General features: G+C 46.2%; 1 protein-coding gene across 4 annotated transcripts; it reads left to right on the plus strand.

Annotated features, from left to right (window-relative positions):
* The first annotated feature begins 573 nt into the window (after window positions 1-573).
* Window positions 574-17529, plus strand: RABL2B (RAB, member of RAS oncogene family like 2B). 4 transcript variants are annotated; one of them, XM_081249273.1, is made up of 9 exons: window positions 574-667; window positions 2352-2513; window positions 9925-9954; window positions 11103-11182; window positions 11823-11902; window positions 14129-14240; window positions 14582-14679; window positions 15080-15163; window positions 15348-17529. In XM_081249273.1, the coding sequence occupies exons 2-9, from the start codon at window positions 2407-2409 to the stop codon at window positions 15426-15428; spliced, it is 672 nt and encodes a 223-aa protein (XP_081105399.1). In that variant the 5' UTR covers window positions 574-667; window positions 2352-2406; the 3' UTR covers window positions 15429-17529. The 4 variants fall into 4 exon arrangements, with proteins under 4 accessions (XP_081105399.1, XP_081105398.1, XP_081105400.1 ...); XM_081249272.1 differs by having other exon boundaries at window positions 605-701; XM_081249274.1 differs by having other exon boundaries at window positions 605-701; window positions 14585-14679.
* The last annotated feature ends 2851 nt before the right edge of the window (window positions 17530-20380 follow it).

The following is a 20380-nucleotide window of genomic DNA, read 5'->3' on the forward strand; positions in this document are numbered from 1 at the left end:
AGAAGCCCGCGCACCGCAACGAAGAGTAACCCCCTCTCGCTGCAACTAGAGAAAGCACGCGCGCAGCAACAAAGACCATAAATAAATAAATAGTTTTTTTAAAAAGAAAGAAAAATATGCTCAGAATCGCCCCAAGAGAGAATTACAAACTTTAGAAATCACCTAGTCTTCTGCCTCCCACACATGAGGCCCCACCCCTCCACTTTCCCCAGCGCTGCCCTGCGCCCCTTCCATCACCCCCAAAGAAGCCCCCGCACTTGGGCACCAACTCCCACACAAGACTCCCGCCCCACACCTATGGTCCACCCACCGCACCTGAGCACCCTGCCCCCCTGCCTGCACCCCGCCCCACACGCCACAGGCCCCGCCCCCACGCCTCAGGAACGCTTCCCCAGTCTTTCCCCCGGCCGCCCAGTCACTCCCCAGGGCCTACAGCCGCTTGAACCCTGGCTCAGTCCCGGGGCCAAAGCCCACCCCAGACTCCGGATATTGGAAACCCCAGGCCGGCCTGGTCTGGATACTCATTGACCGGCAGTACTCTCGCCCGGCACTGCTCTAGCCAGCCAGCCCCCGGCGAGGTCCTTCAGGCCTTTGTCCGGGCAGCCCTCCTAGGGTCCTTGCGCGGTTGCGTAGCATCTGCGAGGACGCGGGCAGCGCAGGAAGCTGAGTGATCCGCGGTGGGACCTGGGCTGACTCGCGGGGTCCGAGACAGGGCAGGGTCCGGGACGGGGCGGGATCCGAGGGGGACTCGGGGCCCTGAGGGCGGCTGGCCGTGGGCGGACCGACCTGCGGCGCTCCTGGTCTCCAGCCCTCGCCCGGGAACGGCCTCGCATGTGGGAACCACCCCTCCAAGGCCGTCCTCGGGCCCTTGGCCAGTGGGGGGAAGAACGGGACAGTGGGTTCTGGCAACAGTGGGGGGGGGGGGGCGAAGGCAGCCCAGCCTGGCTGCGGCGGTAAAGTGGTTCTCAGACCTGTTTGGTGCCCGAAAACTACTTGAGTGAAAGAGAACTTATCCACTGGGTGGCGAGGACATCGATAACCATTGAAGGTCTTTGAGAACGGGTTTGGCTGCGTTTGGCTTCCGAACAGGTCGCTCCAGCTACAGGGTGGAGGTGGAAGGGACAGCCCCTCATTATGCTTATCAAGCATCTGCCACTTCCCAGTCACTGCTTTTGAGGCTCAGGGCACCTTGGTAAAGAAGGCTGAGTCCCTACCTGAGCAGAAACAATAGCATTGCAGTTAGGGAAACTCATGGGTCCTGTCGGTATTTTCCACCCTTGTGTGCACGTCTGTCATAGCTCTTACCACAGTAGACTTTGCCATCGTGTCTCCTATCCGGGTGCAAGATGTACCCGTGATGAACCCTCAGTAAGTGCGACCACTGATGCTCCGTTGTCGTTGCATCATTTCTGTGTGCCGAGTTAACTCAGAGTGTGGACTATGGCACATTCCCAGTAATGTTTGTGAAGTTATATTTGGGCTTAAGGACATGAGGATAGTGGAATAGAGCTAGAGATTGTTACGCCTCGATGTTGGCATTGGGTGGCTGGTGATGTACAGACAGGGAACGTGAGGAGCGACTTTGGGGTGGGCAGGGCTTAGGTTTCACAGGTAATTTTTGCCTGTGTGGAATAGTTCGCTATTCAAAATCTGGTAGGCAATTGCATACCTGAGTCTGGCCCTGAGGGAAGCGATCTCTGTGGAGATAGAGATTTGTCATCATCAGCATTTAGGAGATACCTGAAACTAGTAGAGGTTGAAATAACCCTAGAGAAGAGGGTCTGGGAAATGCCTAGTTTGAGAGAGGAAAAGGCAGCTACTGATGGCAATATGATGGAAAATGAAATGGAAGTGAGAAGCATGAGGTAGAGGATCAGGAATACAGGTTAGGGTTCTTTGGCTGTGTGATCTGTCATTCAGTGATGAGAATTCAGGCTTACAGAGCCCTGTCTCTTTGTCAGACAGTGTCTCAACTCAATCATGTGATGTGGGCATTGATTTTCGTCCCTGCTTTACAAGTGAGAAAACGCTTGTAGGTAAAACTTGTAAAGCTTCAACATGGCTTTAGAGTAGTCTCTCCAGGTGGGAGTGGGAATTGTGGTTCTGAGCATAGCTGAAGTAAAGAGATGACATGGGGTAAACCACTCTCAGAAGATCTGGGTGGAGACAGGATTACAGCCCCATGATTCAGCAAGTGCTAGCCAGGTTGGTGGTGAATAGAGAAGGATGTAAGTGTTTCCTTGGGCCCTTCTCTTGTCAGCTCATTGTCTCCCCTGTCCAGGAAGAGGAAGTGGATTTGGTGGAGGGGACTTCTCATCTCTTTAACAACAGCCTCTTCTTGATCTTCCCAGACAGTGACAAGACCCCCCTCCCCTGAGCTGATCCCCTTTCTACAGCCAGGAGCCAATGGCCGGGGACAGAGCCAAACCCTGTGAGCTGGACCAAGAGAAATACGATGCCGATCACAATGTGAAAATCATCTGCCTGGGGGACAGCGCTGTGGGCAAGTCCAAGTATGTTGGGAGATTAGGGAAGAAATGCCAGGCCCAGAGTGGGTCTGTGTTATTAGAAAAATCCTCCAGAGGCATAGAGGAGCATGGCTTCTATGGGAGTGGTGAGAGAGTAGTCTTGGCTGGAGCCCAGGTCTGCATGGGGGAACAAGGGAGCGTCACATCAGCAGCTGTGTGTGTTTGGGGAGGAGGGCATCCCCAGGGACAAGTCACAGGACTGAGGAAATTGAGCTTTATCCATGAGTCCTGGCAGAAAGTATGGGATGGGTCACCCTAGAGACTACTGAAGCAGTCCTGGTGAGGTGAGAGCTGGGGTATTCCTGTGTGTGGTGTGGGGCTGAGAGATTGCAAGATGCAGACAGTGGGAATGGGGAGAGGAAAGTGTGAGAAGTGTGACTGGCACAACCAGCAACAGGTCGAAGAAAGGTGGTGAAGATACTGTCTTGAAAGAACTCAGAGTTGAGAAGAGTGGTTAGAAATGATGCCTGACTAATCAGCGTAAAGATTTTTTTTTCTTAAGATTAAATTTTTATTTATTTTTGGCTGTGTTGGCTCTTGGTTGCTGCACGCGGGCTTTCTCTAGTTGCAGTGAGCGGGGGCTACTCTGTTGAGGTGAGTGGGCTTCTCATTGCAGTGGCTTCTCTTGTTGCGGAGCATGGGCTTTATGCGCGCGGGCTTCACTAGTTGTGGCACACGGGCTCAGTAGTTGTGGCTCGTGGGCTGTAGAGCACAGGCTCAGTAGTTGTGGCGCATGGGCTTAGTTGCTCTGTGGCATGTGGGATCTTCCTGGACCAGGGATGGGACCCGTGTCCCCTGCATTGGGGGGCAGATTCCCATCCACTGCACCACCAGGGAAGTCCCAGTGTAAAGACTGACTCACTCTTTTAACTGACTTCAGTGCTTCTGTGCACAGGCGTGGAACTCCCCCTGAAGGGAGGCTCTGCAGTGCTGGCAGCTTGTCTCCACAGGGTGTGAGCCTGTTTCTCAGCTGTCTTGGACCAGTGGGGCACACATCCATTTCTGCCTTCGCAGGATGAGGGCAAATTTACCCCTAACCAGATACCTGGTTTAGTCTTACACCCCAGGTGCCTCAGTTCCACCTTGGTTTCCACTTCTATCTGTTATTAATATATCCTTAGACCCAGGTAGCTGTCAGTAATTCCCTAGGGGCTTTGCTGATTTGGGCAGAGGTCACTAACTTTTCTTAGCCTCAAGTCTGTTTAAAAGGTGCCTTGGGAAAAACAAAGCAGGAACTTGCAGCGGGAATCCTAAACTCAGGTCCTCATCTAAATGTCCAGACTTTAGGTGTGAGCAGGATTGTCATACTGTAAAATGTCTAGGAAGCAACTCAAAATAACTATTTTCTCATCACAGTGCTCTGGCTAGAACTTCCAGTACTATGTTGAATAGAAGTGGCAAAAGTAGGCATCCTCTTGTTTCTCATTATAAGGGAAAGCTTTCAGTCTTTTGCAATTGAGTATTAACTGTGGGGTTTTCATATATGGCCTTTATCCTAGAGGTAATTACCTTCTATTCCTAGTTTTTGTCATGAGATGGTGTTGGTTTTTGTCAAATGCTTTTTCTGCATTTATTGAGATGAATATGTAGGATTTTTCCTTTGCTCTATTAATATGGTATGTTTGATTAATTTTCTTACATTGAACCATCCTTATACTCTGAGAATAAATCTCCCTTGGTCCTTTTGATGATGTATAATCCTTTTAATATGATTTGGTTTGCCAGTGGATTTTTTGAGGATTTTTACAACTAAATTCATGAGGAATATTGGCCTGTAGGTTTCTTTTCTAGTAGTGTCATTGTCTGGCTTTGGAATCAGGGTACCACAGGCCTCATAGAAAGAATTATGAAGTGTTCCCTCCTCCCCAGTTTTTGGGAAGAGTTTGAGAAGCATTGGTGTTTGTTCATGAAATGATTGGTAGAATTCACCAGTGAAGCCATCCAGTCCCGGACTTTTCCTTATGGGAGGTTTTTGAATACTGATATAATCTCCTTACTTGGTATAGGTCTACTCAGATTTTCTATTTCATCTTGAATCTGTTTGGTAGTTTGTGTGTTTCTAGGAATTTGTGCACTTCATCTCGGTTATCCAGCTTGTTCGTTCATCGTATTCTCTTGTAATTCTTTTTGTTTCTGTAAAATTGATGTTACTGTCCCCAGTTTCAGTTCTGATTTTGATCATTTGTGTCCTCTCTCTTTTCTTAGTCTAGCTAAGGTTTGTTGATTTTGTTGATCTTTTCAAAGAACTAATTTCTGGTTACATTGATTTTTGTCTGTTGTCTTTTTATTCTGTATTTTGTTAATCTCCACTCTAATCTTTACTATTTCCTTCCTTCTGCTAGCTTTGAGTTTAGTTTGCTCTTTCATGTCTACTACCTAAAGATGTACAGTTATGTTATTGATTTAATTTGACTAAATCTTCCCTATTTGATTTAATTTCCACCTTTTTGTGAATTTTCTTTTTTTTCTTCTGTTATTAATTTCTAGTTTCATTCCATTTTGTTTGAAAAGATACTTTGTATGATCTAAGTCTTTTAAATTTTATTATGACTTTTTTTGTGGCCTAGCTCATGTTCACTTGAGAAGAATATGTATACTACTATTGTTGGGTGGAGTATTCTGTGTATGTCTGTTAGGTCTAATTGGTGGTTAGACCTAGTTAGTATGGTTCAAGTCCTCTGTTTCATTGTCTACTCATTATTGAAAGTGGGGTATTGAAATCTCAATATATTATTGTGCAACTGTCTATTTCTCCCTTTAGTTGTGTCAGTGTTAGCTTCATATATTTTGGGACTCTGTTGTGCGGTGCATATATGTTTATAACTTTTATATCTTTTTGATAGATTGAACTTTTTATCAATATATAATGTCCTTTGTCTCTTGTAACATTTGTCACTTAAAAGTTTATTTTGGGGCTTCCCTGGTGGCGCAGTGGTTAAGAATCTGCCTGCCAATGCAGGGGACACGGGTTCGAGCCCTGGTCTGGGAAGATCCCACATGCCGCGGAGCAACTAAGCCCGTGCGCCACAACTACTGAGCCTGCGCATCTGGAGCCTGCGCTCCGCAACAGGAGAGGTCGCGACAGTGAGAGGCCTGCGCACCGCGATGAAGAGTGGCCCCCGCTCGCCGCAACTAGAGAAAGCCCTCGCACAGAAACGAAGACCCAACACAGCCATAAATAAATAAATAAATAAATAATAAATTTATAAAAAAAAAAAAAAAAAAAAAGTTTATTTTGTCTGACTGTAGTATAGTCACCCCATTTCTCTTTTGAATACTGTTTGCATGCAATATCTTTATCATACTTTTGTTTTCCAAGTTCTTTGTGACCTTGTATCTAAAGCAAGTGTCTTACAGTTAGGACGTACCTGGATCATGTTTTTTTAATGTACTCTGCCCATCTCTCACTTTTAATTGGAGAGTTTTATCTGTTCTCATTTGCAACAACAATAATTAAAGCTATTACTGCGCAAGTACTCCATTACTCTTTTTCTTTTTTTTTTTTTGATTTTTTTGTAGTGTACTATTTTGAGTCCCTTCCTGTCTTGTATAATTTTTTTAGTTGTTTATTAATGGTTGCCTTGAAGATTATAATTAATATCTAAAATTTATCACAGCCTATTTGAATACCAATTTAGTTATAATAGTATACCAACACTCTGCTCCTATATATTTCTATCCCTCCCCTTGATATTGTTTTGTCACAAATTACAACTTTATACACTGTGATCATTAACATAGATTTACAATTATAGTTTTACATATTTGTCTTTTAAATCATGGGGAAAAAGAGGAGTTACAAACCAAAAATATGAGAATACTGGGTTTTTTTTTTTTTTTTTTTTTTGGCTGTGTTGGGTCTTTGTTGCTGTGCACAGGCTTTCTTCTAGTTTCTGCGAATGGGGACTACTCTTCGTTGTGGTGCACGGGCTTCTCATCACGGTGGCTTCTCTTGCTGCAGAGCACAGGCTCTAGGTGCGTGGGCCTCAGTAATTGTGACACACAGGCTCAGTAGTTATGGCTCGTGGGCTCTAGAGCGCAGGCTCAGTACTTGTGGTGCACGGGCTTAGTTGCTCTGCAGCATGTGGGATCTTCCTGGACCAGGGTTCGAACCCATGTCCCCTGCATTGGCAGGTGGATTCTTAACCAATGCACCACCAGGGAAGCCCAAGAATACTGGTTATTATATTTACCTGTGTAGCTACCTTTACTGAAGATCTTTATTTCTTCATACGGCTTCAAGTTACTGTCTAGTGTCCTTTCATTTCAACCTAAAGGACTTATTGTACCATTTCTTATAGGACAGATCTACTGGTAATAAGCCACATCAGCTTATGTTTATCTGGGAATGTCTTAATTTCTCCTTCATCCTTGAAGGATAGTTTGCTGAACATAGAATTCTTTGTTGACAGTTTTTTTTTCAGGACTTTAAATATATCATTCCACGGCCTTCTGATCTCAGTGGTGTCTGATGAGAAATTGGCTGTTTATCTTATTGAGGATTTTGTCTTTGAGTTTTGACAATTTGCCTATAATATGGATCTCTGTGAGTTTATCCTGTTTGGAGTTTGTTGAGCTTCCTGGGTGTGTACATTCATGTCTTGCATCAGGTTTGGGAAGTTTTTAGCCATTATTTCTTCAAATAGTCTCTCTGCCCCCACCCCTCTTCTATTTATGATGCATGTGTTAGGATGATTTATGTTGTCTGATAGGCTCCTTAGGCACTGGTCATTTTTACTCGTTTTTCTTTCTGCTTCTCAGACTGGATAATTCCAGTTGCCTTATCTTCAAGTTTGCTGATCCTTTCTTCTGCCTTCTCAAGTATGCTGCTGAAACTGTCTAGGTAGTTTTTCATTTAAATTATTGTACTTTTCAGCTCCAGAATATCTGTTTGGTTTCTTTTCATAATTCCTATCTCTTTATTAATACCCTCATTCTGTTTATATATTGCTTTCTAATTTCCTTTAGTTCTTTGTCCATGGTTTTGAGCATATTTAAGATAATTGATTTAACTTCTTTGACTAGTAATTCCAGGGTCTGGATTTCTTCAGGTATTGTTTCTGTTAAATTCTTTTTATCATGAGAATAGGCTATACCTTCCTGTTTCTTTGTATGCTTTGTAATTTTCTGGTTGATAATTAGACATTCTGAGTATTTTGATGTGGTGACTTTGGAACTCAGATATTCCCACTCCTTAGGTATGGCTGATTTCTGCTTGTTTAGAGCTGGAGTATCCACTTGTAACTTTTCCATACTATTTTTGCAAAGTGTATATTCCTTCTTGTGTGTGGTCACTGATATTTCTATTCCATCATCTGTGATCAGACAGTGACCTGATAAAGATTCCTTTAAATATTTGGCTCCAAAAGGGGAAAGAAACAAAGAGGTATTCCTATCCCTTTAAATTTCCAATAGATGCCAGCAGGGGAAGACTCTGAATCCTGAGAGAGCTGAGATCCGGCTCCTCGGCCAAACTTTTTGAGGAAAGTATCTCTACTGGAGCCAGACATTTGGAACACAGGACAGTGCCTAGCTGCAGTGGGCCTGAGGAGTGGGTGACCATTGCTGGTTTGTGCGTGTTGTTCTTTTGCACAAGGCCAGCACTCTCCTTTTATCCAGTACTCTACTGGTCATTGTGTCCAGTCAGGTTCCAGAGTTCTGAAATAGTTGATTCTGATCATTTTTTCCAGTTATTGGTTGTTTCAGTTGAGGGAGTGACCATAGAACTTCATACTCCACCATTTTAAGTAATGTCCTCAAGGTTCATTTTTTTCCTACACAGATATCCAGTTGTTTCCACACCATTCCTTGATAAAACAATCCTTTACCCCGTTGAATTGCAGTTATCCTTTTGTTCTAAATCCAGTGACCATACACATGGCTATATATATTTTAAGTGTGCGTTTACTGTCTGTCTTCACCCACTAGACCGTAAGCTCCATGAAGACAGGAATTTTCCTCTGTTTTGTTAAATGTTATATCATGGCACCTAGCATAGTATCTGGCAAATGGCAAGCACTCAGTAATTTTTTTTTAATTTTTTTTGTACTAAAATATATTTGTCCATTCTTCTGTTGAAGAACAGTTAGGAAATTATCATTTTTATGGTATTAGACACAATACTGCAGTGAATATTTTTATGCCTATCATCTTGGGCACACAGTCGATTAGACTTGGGGTGAAATTGCCCAGTTTTAGGATTAGCTCAAACTTTGACTTATCCCAGTTGCTCTGCAAAGTAGTAGTATATTAAGTTCGCACTCCTACCAGCACAGCACAAGAGTTTCCACAAAATCTGCAACATTTGGTATCATGTGACTTTTTCAACTTTGCTAATCTGAAGGATGTGTGTGCTACTTCATTTTATTTTAATTTGCATGAAAATCATTAATTTACATTAAAATCATTCAAGATTGAGCATCTTTTCATATGTTTTTTAGCCATTCTTCTGAATTGCCTGTTCATATTCTTAGGACCCAGGTTGTGTGTGTGTTCTCTTTTTCACATATCAGAGCTGTTCATAATCTCTGTATATTAATTCTTTGTCAGTGATTGGCATTGCACGTATCTTCTCCCAGTCTGTGTTTTGTTTTGTTTTGTTTTTTTCTTAACTTTTCATTTTGAAATAACAGATTTACAGGATGTTGCAAAGAGAATCCAGAGAGGGCCTGTGTACCCTTTGCCCAGTTTCCGCAGTGGTTATATCTTACATAACTGTAGTACAAGATCAAATTCAGGAAACTGGCATTAGTTCAATGCATATGTATAATTCTGTGTCATTTTGTCACATGTGTAGATTTGTGTAAGCATCACTGGACTCAAGATACAAAACTGTTCCATCACTGCAGAGGCCTTGGTCGTGCTGTCCATTTATAGTCACACCCACCCCACTTCACCTCCTACCACCCCTAACCCCTGTAACCACTAATATACTCCATCTCTATAATTGTGTCATCTTGGCAACATGGTATAAAAGGAATTATACAACATGTGACCTTTTTCACTCAGCACAATACCCTTAAGATTTGTTCAAATTGTTGAGTATATCAGTCATTTGTTCCTTGCTATTGCTGAGTAGTAGTCCATATTATAGATGTACCACAGTTTGTTTATTCCCTAAAAGGAGTAAGCTGGGGTCCCTGCCCACAGGGAAAGCATCTGTGGGTGCTGGGTCAGCGTTATAGCCGAAGGGTGTCAGGAACTTAAGGGGAGTCAGGAAGAGGGTGGGTGGGTGGTTCCTGGTCATTGTCCTTGAAAGGAAACTGTGTAGCTGTGGAAGGAGTGGGAGGGGGGAAGCCACAGCTGGCTTCCAAGTTTTCAACCCTTGGGTGGTGCAACAGGGGCAAGCAGGAGCGTTGAGGGATGCACCTGACCGCCTTGCACATTCTCCTTACAGACTTATGGAGAGATTTCTCATGGATGGATTGTATCCTTCAAGTTTTGAAATGCTCCTTGTTCCTGTGGCCCTCTCCACCCTCATGCCAACTCAGCCCCACTGCCCACCCGTTTGCTCCAGCGGTCCAGGGAGGAGGGATAAGTGAGTAAATTCACAGGTTTCATTTCATGCTGGTTTCTCACCAGCTGACCCACATGGCATCACATGTAATTGGTGCTGCATATTTTGAAGCTTACTCACATTTGGATTTGCTTTATATCAGGAAAGCAGTGGAATGGCTAACAGTAAGTACCTCGTCAAATGCCTGGACTCAAACCCCACCTCTTCCTTCTTAGTAGCTCTGGCGCTGGGCAAGTCACTTAACATCTCTGACCTCAGAGCTTGGGCTCTCTAACGTTTAAACATTCTCTGGTATGAATCAACTTTGTAAAATAGGAACCGCCAGCCCCACCCCTGCTTCCGTGAATCGTTGCATTGTGCAGGTTTGGAATGAGACAATTGGGATGGTTTTTAAAAGCTTCCCGAGTGAGTCCGTTGAGAACTGGGCGTGAGAAGAGCCCTAGAGCCCCCTGCCCGGGGCCCCAGCCCCCCATGGTAGACTCTAAGTGTATCTTACTTCACCTTCTACCGAGTTCTCCTTTGCACCCACCCACCTGCATCATCCCAGCTCCAATGGTTAAACCACACAGCATCTTGCAGCTTCAGGAAATGTTATTCCCCAAGCTTTTTGATAGGGTTGCAAAAAGCAAACTACAGTTCATAAACAGTTTGTCGCCTGTCCGGCTTATGAAGACTTTTTTTCCCTGGACCTGTCATGTTGCTTCTTGTGGCTGGGTTTCCTCTCTGGCCTGCAAGAGCCCCATCCATGAGGAGCTGGGGCATCCCCACAGTCTCATTTGCCAACTACGTGATGCTGTTTCAGACAGCTCCTCTGTAAAATTCCATTCCATGTTTTCCCTTGGACTTAGATGGCCAGGACATAATCCCAACTTCTCCCACCCCTCACCTTTCCATGGAGCTTGTGCCTGTGATATTTGAAGTTGATCCTCTGTCTGCAACACTCACTCAATTTAAAATCTACATAACTTCTTAAAAAGGAGAGAGAGGGCCCATTCCATCCCCCCAGCACCTTGCTTACGTCTCTTTTCATTCATCTTTGCTCCTTAACCTATGTGCAGTCAGCCCCGGCAGCTGTCCACATACGCCCTGACCCTGTACAAGCACACGGCCACAGTGGACGGCAAGACCGTCCTTGTGGGTGAGCAGCGCGGTGCCGAGCCACACCACCTCTCTGGAGGGAGAAGTAGTTGGGGAGAGAGTCAGGCAGGGGGAAGTGAGACTCCAGGCATGGATGAAGGGTGATAGGTACAGCCCAGAGAGCCAGGAAGCCAGGGAGGGTGGGAGGAAGCACGCAGGGTTCTGTTCCGGCGCTCTTCAGCCAGTGTAAAGAAATAACAGGGCTGGTCTGAATGTCGTCTGCCACAAAGGGTTTGGCTTTAAATGGGGTCACAACCTTCCCCTTGGCCAGGCCACACGTCCGGCCTGACTGTGTGCACCCACTGTGATCAGCACACATGGGAATTGGGCCTAGTTTTGACCCTGGAGCGTCCTGCATCTTATAGGTGGGGGAAGGAGGGCACTGACCCTCTCCCTCTTGGGGCCTCCTGTCTGCGTTCTCCTTCCTCCTGGCCCTGTGTCTCCCTCTCAGCCACCCCTGTGCACACCCAGGTGTGTTACATCCTGGCAGCACACCTGCGAGCTGTGGGGTCTCTGTTGCGCCCCATCCTCCCACGTGGGCCTGTGTTTCCGAACACAGACTCTGCGCAGAGCTGCTCAGTGTCTGGGGCTCTCTGCCCTTCGTCCCCCATCAGGCAGTCAGAGCTGTGTTCACATTGCAGACTTTTGGGACACAGCAGGCCAAGAGCGGTTCCAGAGCCTCCACGCCTCCTACTACCACGGGGCCCACGCCTGCATCATGGTAGGAAACCACCTGGAGGGCAAAGGCTCTGGGCAGGTCTGGCCTGAGGGGTGAAGGGATGAAGGGCCCAGCAGGACTGAGCCCTCCTCACCAGGGCTGGGTGCTGGAGGGAGGGATCAAGGCAGGCTTCAGACTGCACGTGCTTCCCAGGGGCTCTGAGTGAGAACATGCCAGGGCCTGCTTCTCTTCCAGGGGTGGGGGGTGAGGGGGATGTGTGGAACCACCATCCCAGCAGGAGGAGCAGGTTCAGGGCCTCATCAGCAGGCAGAGCATCTAAGCATCAAGCACAGTCCCTCGCCAGTGGAGGCCTCCCTCCTCAGGCAAGCTCCTAAGGCCTCCCTCATCCGCCACTCTCTAGGGGCAGATGCTGGGGCCGAGTGGGCTCTGGTTCCCAGGGAACTTTCCCCTCCAAAGCGCCCCCTCCTCCCTCTCAGCCTCTCACTTTGCTGTCTAGAACACCTCCCTCAGAGGTCCACCCCGGTAGCCAGCGGGTAACAAGTGCCGCAGGAGAGCCTGACTCTCAGCTATGGCAAGGGCCACGAATAGAGAGAGGAACTGTAAACCTGTGTCCTTTAGGACCTCCTGCCCACAAACTCACTGGCTCCTTTCTCAGGCTCTTCTGTCCCTTAAGCACAAGATCTCTTGAAATTTTCCAAAATTTAATGCTAGTACCTATAATGGGACAAATAAAGAGGGTAACAGGGTAAGGCAAATGGGGGCAGACCAGTGCCATCAGTCGTGACCTCTTGCCTCTGACACATCTCCATTAGCTCCTTTTGGGCTCTCTTCTGAGACCTGGGGCGTTTGTCCTGCCAGCATCCCTGCATACCTGTATGTGCATGTGCCTACCGCCAGCCCCAGCCTGCTGTTGGGGGCCTTTGCCGGCAGAAAGCACTCGGCCTCTCGTGACCACATGGGGACCTGATAGTCCCAGAGGGAGCTGGGGTTCCGCCCTCCACCTTGAAACCCCAAAGGGTATGCTTCTCAGCCTAACCAGCGCCTCCTCAGCTCTCAAAACAAGGAAAGGAAGCTCAGGAAACCAGACCTGGACGAAGTGTGACTGACAGTGATCATGGCAGGCAGCCACGGGAGGTGTGAAGCAGATTCCGGAAGTTTCATCACAAGCTTATTTTAAAAGAAGTCTTTATTGGGAATTCAAGACAAAGTAGTCATTTATTGAAATTGGGCCTGGGAGTAAGTACCAAAGAAGAGCCTCTCAGGTGGACCTCCTGCTGCCTCAGGTGTGACAGCTGCTGACCAGAGCCCACTGTCGTGCAGGGGGAATCCCTGGCCCTGGACCTGGTTACTCCCATGAAAGGCTGGGTTGTTTAGAAGTAAGATCTGCCATTCCAGCAGGTTACAGGGTTGTGCATCTCAAGCCACTGTTGTGCTGGGGCAGTTTGGACATGTGAGTCTATTCTGGAGGGTGGCTTGGCAACAGAAAGCTGGCCTTTGAGGAGCTCCTGTGAGAGGCTTGAAGGATCCCTGTAGCAGCAACTTGAAGCATCTTAGGACTTCTGTCCTCCCTGCCCTTAGAGCCAGTCACAGTGCTCATGCTTCTTGCGGACACTTTTAAATAGGTAAAAACTATAAATTATAGAAAGTTAATAAAATTATGATAAGCTACAAAATAGTAAAAGACAAAAGTACTTCTACAAAGTTTAAAATACAAAATTAAAAGTTTATAATTAAAAGTAAATCAAAATAACTGAAAGGAAATTCTAGAAACATTTAAGATTATCATAGAGGAGGTGTTTTGTTGGGGTTTTTTTGGCCACACCACGCGTGGCATGTGGGATCTTGGTTCCCCAACCAGGGATCGAACCCACGCTCCCTGCATTGGAAGTGTGGAGTCTTAACCACTGGACCAGCAGGGAAGTCCCATTATAAAGGAGTTTTTAAACAAAGTTTAAGCAGTGGTTAGACTAAGAAAAAAACAAAAAGCTTACCATTTGTAATGGACTTATCAATAAGTAATGATACAATAAGTAAAATGATAAAATCTGGTTAAAATAGGTAAATAAGGTTAGGTGACAAGATGAAGGTTCTAGAGGGTGAGAAGGGTGGGCAAGGCATAGCGTTTGTGGTTAGAGGGGATGCAGCTCAGAGTGGTGCATGGTCCGAGTTGCCAAGCCCATGTTTGCCTGCTTGTGTGTGTGTCACCTGGGGGTGGCATGCAGAGACATTGATGCACTTGGGCTGTCTTCTTTCCTCTGCTAATTGCAGGTATTTGATGTGCAGAGGAAAATCACCTACAAGAACCTGAGCACCTGGTATACAGAGCTTCGGGAGTTCAGGCCAGAGATTCCATGCATTGTGGTGGCCAATAAAATCGATGGTGAGGCCACCCTACATCTGGGTGCCAGCAATTCATGGGGGGACCCACCATCACACGTTTCCTCTTCCTTTCCTGGGCCAACGAACCATCAATGGTCCATTCTTTTTCCCAACATACAGCCCTTGGTTGCTTGCCATCACTCCCCTCCCAGTAAGGATCCGAGTGAGCCAACCTGCCTTCTCGAGACACAAATCCCAGTGAAGTGAACTCTTTCTAAGACATGTCCCCTGCTTGTCCCTGCTCATCCCTCTTCCTAGAATGGGGACCTCCAGTGACCCACCCTGCAAAATTCTCTCCCTTTGCCTTTGTAGACAGACCCATGTCCTACCTTCTCTCTACAGCAGACATAAAGATGACCCAAAAAAGCTTCAGTTTTGCCAGGAAGTTCTCCCTGCCCCTGTACTTTGTCTCAGCTGCTGATGGTACCAACGTTGTGAAGGTAATGGGAGACAGCAGAGACAGTCTCGTAAGGCCGGGGAAGGCCTGGTGCTGAAGTTACCAGGGAAGCCATGGAGAGACGGGCTGGCTGCAGGGATGGTGGAGAGGATGTGCACTGTTGTGGGGGCTGTGCTGAGCATGTGGTGACAGGAAGGGGTCGGGTGAGCACTGACAGTAGGGGCGGTGGTGGGTTGGGCTTGGTGAAGAAAAAGTACATTGACCATGCATGGGGTCAGGGTGACAGGGAAAAGGTGAACGGAGGAGTGACCTTGCTGATTTTAGGGTGGAGTACTGTGTGGACATATGATGGGGACGGGGCCAGTGGGTACAGGGCAGGCAGAGTCCAGGCCACTGGCCCCACGGCCTTGTTTTCCTTCCCATCTCCTTCACCTTACCTCCAGCTCTTCAGCGATGCAATTCGATTAGCTGTGTCTTACAAACAGAACTCCCGGGACTTCATGGATGAGGTTTTGCAGGAGCTTGAGGTAGGTCAGGCCCGGATGTCAGGTGGCGTAGAGGAAGCGGCTTCCCTTCATAGGGGTGCAGAGCATAACCCAACAGACCGACTTTGCAGGCAACATGTGCTCCTCGAGGGCACTGCCCCTAGAGGTGTCAGAGCTACAGTTGGGCAAATGCAAGGCCAGGCCTCACCTGCAACCTTGTTCACAGAGCATCAGCTTGGAGCAGGAGGAGGAGGATATGCTGGACAAAGAGCAGCGTGGCCGCGTCGAGAGCCCACCTCCCTCCTGAGCCGCAGAAGGAGGCCTCTCCATGGCCGACTTGGTGGGAGCGGGGGGAGTTCGGAATACTCCCCTCGGCAGTCCTTCAGCTCTCACTTGAGACATTCTTCCAGGCCATCCCCTGCTATGCCTCCTACAGACCCAACCACCCCATTTGCTCCCCCACTTCCATGGCCCGTGAGACCTGACCCTTCACAGTTGTTCCCTCCCCTGTAGTCAGGGGCAGGGAAGGGATCAACACCAGCAAGTGCCATCAACAGGTGTAAGAGGTCCACACCAGACCCTGAGGCAGAATTAAGGATGGACCCTCCAGGTTATGTGGGACAGTGAAGAAAATCGGGGAACACTCTGTGTGTGTCTCTTAAATAAAAGGAAATTTAGGTGGGTTTTTTTTCCCCTCCCAGAACTGACCTCAGGGCCTATTCGTTGCATTTCTACCAAGGGAATGATTTCTAATTCCTGACTATCCTTTTTCCTCTTTAGTCTCCCAACGAAACCAACCATTTTAAGAAAATGGTTTTGAGCAGAGAGCTGTTCATTCCATAAGTTTTTCCAGAGTTTTAGGTACAGCCAGTACATTGATGAGCCGCGAGGCCAAGAGCACAGGCCCAGGTTTGTTGTTAACATCACGTGAAAGCAGCTGACTGGTCTGGCCATACTTAGTAATACACAAACATCGTAGTTGTAAACATCAAGGGTCAATACAGCCACACCACAAGGCACACCTGTTTGCATTGTAAGAAATTGACTTTAGGAAAGCTTCCTTTAAAACCCCTGTTTCAACAAGGGAGGATTTCCTTCATTTTTTTTGAGGACTAGTGTGGACATTGTAACTCCTTGGGTGGCAAGGGCTGCTGAGAACTGTCATGCTGCCTTTTCCATTTATCTCCAGGACTCGTGGTTCACTAGGATGTTTTTATGATCATCTTGTACATCATTTCCATTTTTTAATTTTTATTTACATTGAATAGATGTGCATGCTTTGTGGGTATGGATTTCTCTGAGCAAAAAGTCACGAGAACGAGCCGATCATCAGCCACATTAATAAGGGGAGACTGCCGTGATCTGTCATGTTATCTCTTGATTTATTGTCACAGAGACCATTTCAGTGGAATTTAGTGTTTTTAAAAGAATGGGTATTTGGGAGTCAAGAACAAGCATTTTTACCCTTTAGATTACTGATGCTTACAATTTCAACTTCACAGATTTAACCCGACCAGGAAATTTTAGGAATGCGTTACCCTGGTGAGATGTACTTTTAAAAACAACAACAAAAACAACCCTTTAGTTATTATAAATGATTAATAAGTCTTTTTTAAATATAATGGCTTCACTGAGATATAATTCAAAAACCATATAATTCACCATCAGTACTGGCTTCACGTAACCATTTTGCATCAGGTTCCCTAGAAGCAAAGCCTGAGAAGGCAACTCTTGTTCAGATGACCTATTGTGACAGTTTTCTGTCTCTGCTGGGGACCAGCTTCAGTCTCCCCCTCCCTAGGGAAGCTCTGGAGGACAAACTGCCCTACAAGGATGGTCCCACTTTGAGACCAGGGGCCTTTTTGTGCCAGTTGGCCAAGTGTGTGAGGAGGAGGAGGTGGAAGGGCTGACTCGTAGTGTCCAGGGCAAAGTGGCTCCTGTTTTAGCAAGGATAGTTCTCTGGGAAAAGGGCAGCTGTTAGTTTCAACACTCAAAGCATGTAGGGGATAAGTGCTCGGGCAGGGTGCCAGCAATATCCATGGCCACCTGCCCATACATTGCTCAAATCCACCTGCTTCTTAAAGATCATTTCATCCTGACATACAGGAACACCACCCCTGAGTCTTTTTTAAATAATTTATTGAGGTGAAATTACATAACATAAAATTAAAGTACACAATCAGTGCCATTTAGTACAGTTACAGTGTTGTGCAACTATCACCTCTATCTAGTTCTAAAACATCTCCATCACTGAAGTAAAACACCTCACTCGTTAAGTAGTTTCTCTCCAGCACTCCCTCCCCTCAGCCCCTTTTAAACACTGATCTACATTCTTTCTGTTTCTATGGATTTATCTTCTGGATATTTCATATAAATGAAATAAAACAATATGTGACCTGTGGCTTTCACTCAGCATGTTTTCAAGATTCACGCATATATCATGTACTTCATCCCTTTCTATGGCTAAATAATGTTCCATTGTATTAAATACCACAAGTTGTCTCTCCATTCATCCACTGATGGATGTTTGGATCCATCTTTCAGCTATTGCAAATAGTGCTGCTATGAACACGCTTATACATGTGCTTATATGAGCAGTTTTCAATTCTTTTCGGTGTCATAGCCTGCTCAGTCTGCTGTAACAAAATACCATTGACTGGGTGGCTTACAACAGGTATTTATTTCTCACAGTTCTGGAGGCCGGGAAGTCTAAGATCAAGGTGCTGGCAAGGTACGTTTCATTCTGAAGCCTCTTCTCTCGGCTTGTAGGCAGCTGCCATCTCGCTGTGTGTCCACGTGACCTCTTTGTGTTCGGGTAGATTCCTCTTAAAAGACTATATCCTGGGACTGAACCTGGTGGCGCAGTGGTTAAGAATCCGCTTGCCAGTGCCGGGGCCCGGGTTCGAGCCCGGGTCCAGGAAGATCCCAAGTGCCACGGAGCAACTAAGCCCGTGCTCCACGACTACTGAGCCTGTGCTCTAGAGCCTGTGCCCCACAATGAGAAGCCAACGCAATGAGAAACCCATGCACCGCAACAAAGAGTAGCCCCCGCTCGCCACACCTAGAGAAAGCCCACGCACAGCAACAAAGACTCAATGCAGCCAAAAAATAAATACTTTTTTTAAAAAAGACTATATCCTGTGACCCCCATCATGACATCCTAATTAGGGCCCCACCCTTATGACCTCATTTAACCTTAATTACTTCCTGAACACTGTGTCTCCAAATACAATCACATGAGGGTAAGGGCTTCAACATTTAAATTGGGGGATGGGAAAGGAGGGCATAGCACAGTGTATCTAGGAGTGGAATTACAAGATCATATAGCGGGACTTTCCTGGTGGCGCAGTGGTTAAGAATCCACCTGCCAGTGCAGGGGACACAGGCTCCATCCCTGGTCCAGGAAGATCCCGCATGCCACGGAGCAACTAAGCCCATGTGCCCCAACTACTGAGCCTGTGCTCTAGAGCCTGTGAGCCACAACTACTGAGCCCACATGCCACAACTACTGAGCCCGTGCACCTAGAGCCTGTGCTCCACAAGCAAAGCCACCACAATGAGAAGCCCACACACCCCAATGCAGAGTAGCCCCCGCTCACCACAACTAGAGAAAACCCATGCGCAGCTTTCAACACAGCCAAAAAATAATTTTTTTTTTTTTGCGTTACACGGGCCTCTCACTGCTATGACCTCTCCCGTTGCGGAGCACAGGCTCCAGGTGCGTAGGCTCAGCATCCATGGCTCACGGGCCTAGCTGCTCCGCAGCATGTGGGATCCTCCCGGACCGGGGCACGAACCTGTGTCCCCTACATCGGCAGGCGGACTCTCACCCACTGCGCCACCAGGGAAGCCCCTATTTTGCTTATTTTTAAATTGAGTTGTTTGACTTTTTGCTGTTGAGTTATAAGAATTCTTTACATATTCTGGATATTAAATTCTTATTTATGACTTTTACAAATATTTTTCCCATTCTACAGGTTTTATTTACACTTTCTTGATAATGTCCTTAATGAACAAAAGTATTTAATTTTTTTTTTTTTTTGGCCGTGCCTCGTGACTTTCGGGATCTTAGTTCCCCAACCAGGGGTCGAATCCAGGCCCTTGGCAGTGAAAGCACCGAGTCCTAACCACTGGACATCCAGGGAATTCCCTGAAAAGTATTTAATTTTGATCAAGTCCAATTTATCTTTTTTTTCTTTTATTGCTCATGCTCTTGGTGTCATATCTAAGAATCCATTGCCAAGTCCAGGGTCATGAAGACTTACCCTTATGTTCTCTTTTAAGAGTTTTATGGTTTTAGCTCTTATATGTAAGTCATTGATCCATTTTGAGTTAATTTTTTTTTTTTTTTTTTTGCGGTACGCGGGCCTCTCACTGCTGTGGCCTCTCCCGTTGCGAAGCACAGGCTCCAGACGCGCAGGCTCAGCGGCCATGGCTCATGGGCCCAGCCACTCCGCGGCATATGGGATCTTCCCGGACTGGGGCACGAACTCGTGTCCCCTGCATCGGCAGGCGGACTCTCAACCACTGCGCCACCAGGGAAGCCCTGAGTTAATTTTTATATATAGTATAACGTAGGGATCTAGCTTCATACCTTTGCATGTGGATATCCAATTGTCCTAGCAATGTTTGTCAAGAACACTATTCTTTTCTGTCTGAATGGTCTTGCCACCTTTGTCAAAAATCAATTGGTCATAGTTGTATGAGTTTATTTCTGGACTCTCAATTCTATTCCATTGGTCTAGATGTCTATCCTTATGCCAATACCACACTATTTCAATTACTGTAGCTTTGTAGTGCAGTTTTGAACTTGGGAGGTATGAGTCCTTCAACTTCTTTCTAAAGATTGTTTTGACATCTTAGCAATATTAAGTCTTCCAATTCATGAACACTGGATGTCTTTCCCTTTTTTTTTTCCATTTATTTATATCTTTAACTTCTTTCAGCAATGTTTGTACTTTTCACGTATGAATTTCTCTCTTCTTGGTTAAACTTATTTCCAGATTTTTTTTAGATGTTATTTACTTTTTTATTTGTCCATTGCTGTTTATAGAAACAGCTGACTTTTGTGTGTAGATCTTGTACCCTAAAACTTTGCTGAATTCTTTTATTAATTCTAATAGTTTTCCTGTGCATACTTTGGGGTTTTTCTATAAATAGAATCATATCATGTGCATATTGAAAAGGTTTTACTTCTCCCTTTCCAATGTGGGTGACTTTTATTTCCTTTTCTTGCCTAATTCCTCTGACTGGAATTTC

Source organism: Mesoplodon bidens (assembly GCF_964165515.1).
Source record: "Mesoplodon bidens genome assembly, chromosome: 11".
NCBI lineage: Eukaryota > Metazoa > Chordata > Mammalia > Artiodactyla > Ziphiidae > Mesoplodon > Mesoplodon bidens.

Coding starts and splice junctions, on each gene's coding strand:
- RABL2B (XM_081249273.1), top strand. CDS start 2,407: ATGGCCGGGGACAGAGCCAAACCCTGTGAGCTGGACCAAGAGAAATAC. Junction 14,680..15,079: donor ATGGTACCAACGTTGTGAAG/GTAATGGGAGAC, acceptor CCTTACCTCCAG/CTCTTCAGCGATGCAATTCG. Junction 15,164..15,347: donor AGGTTTTGCAGGAGCTTGAG/GTAGGTCAGGCC, acceptor CCTTGTTCACAG/AGCATCAGCTTGGAGCAGGA.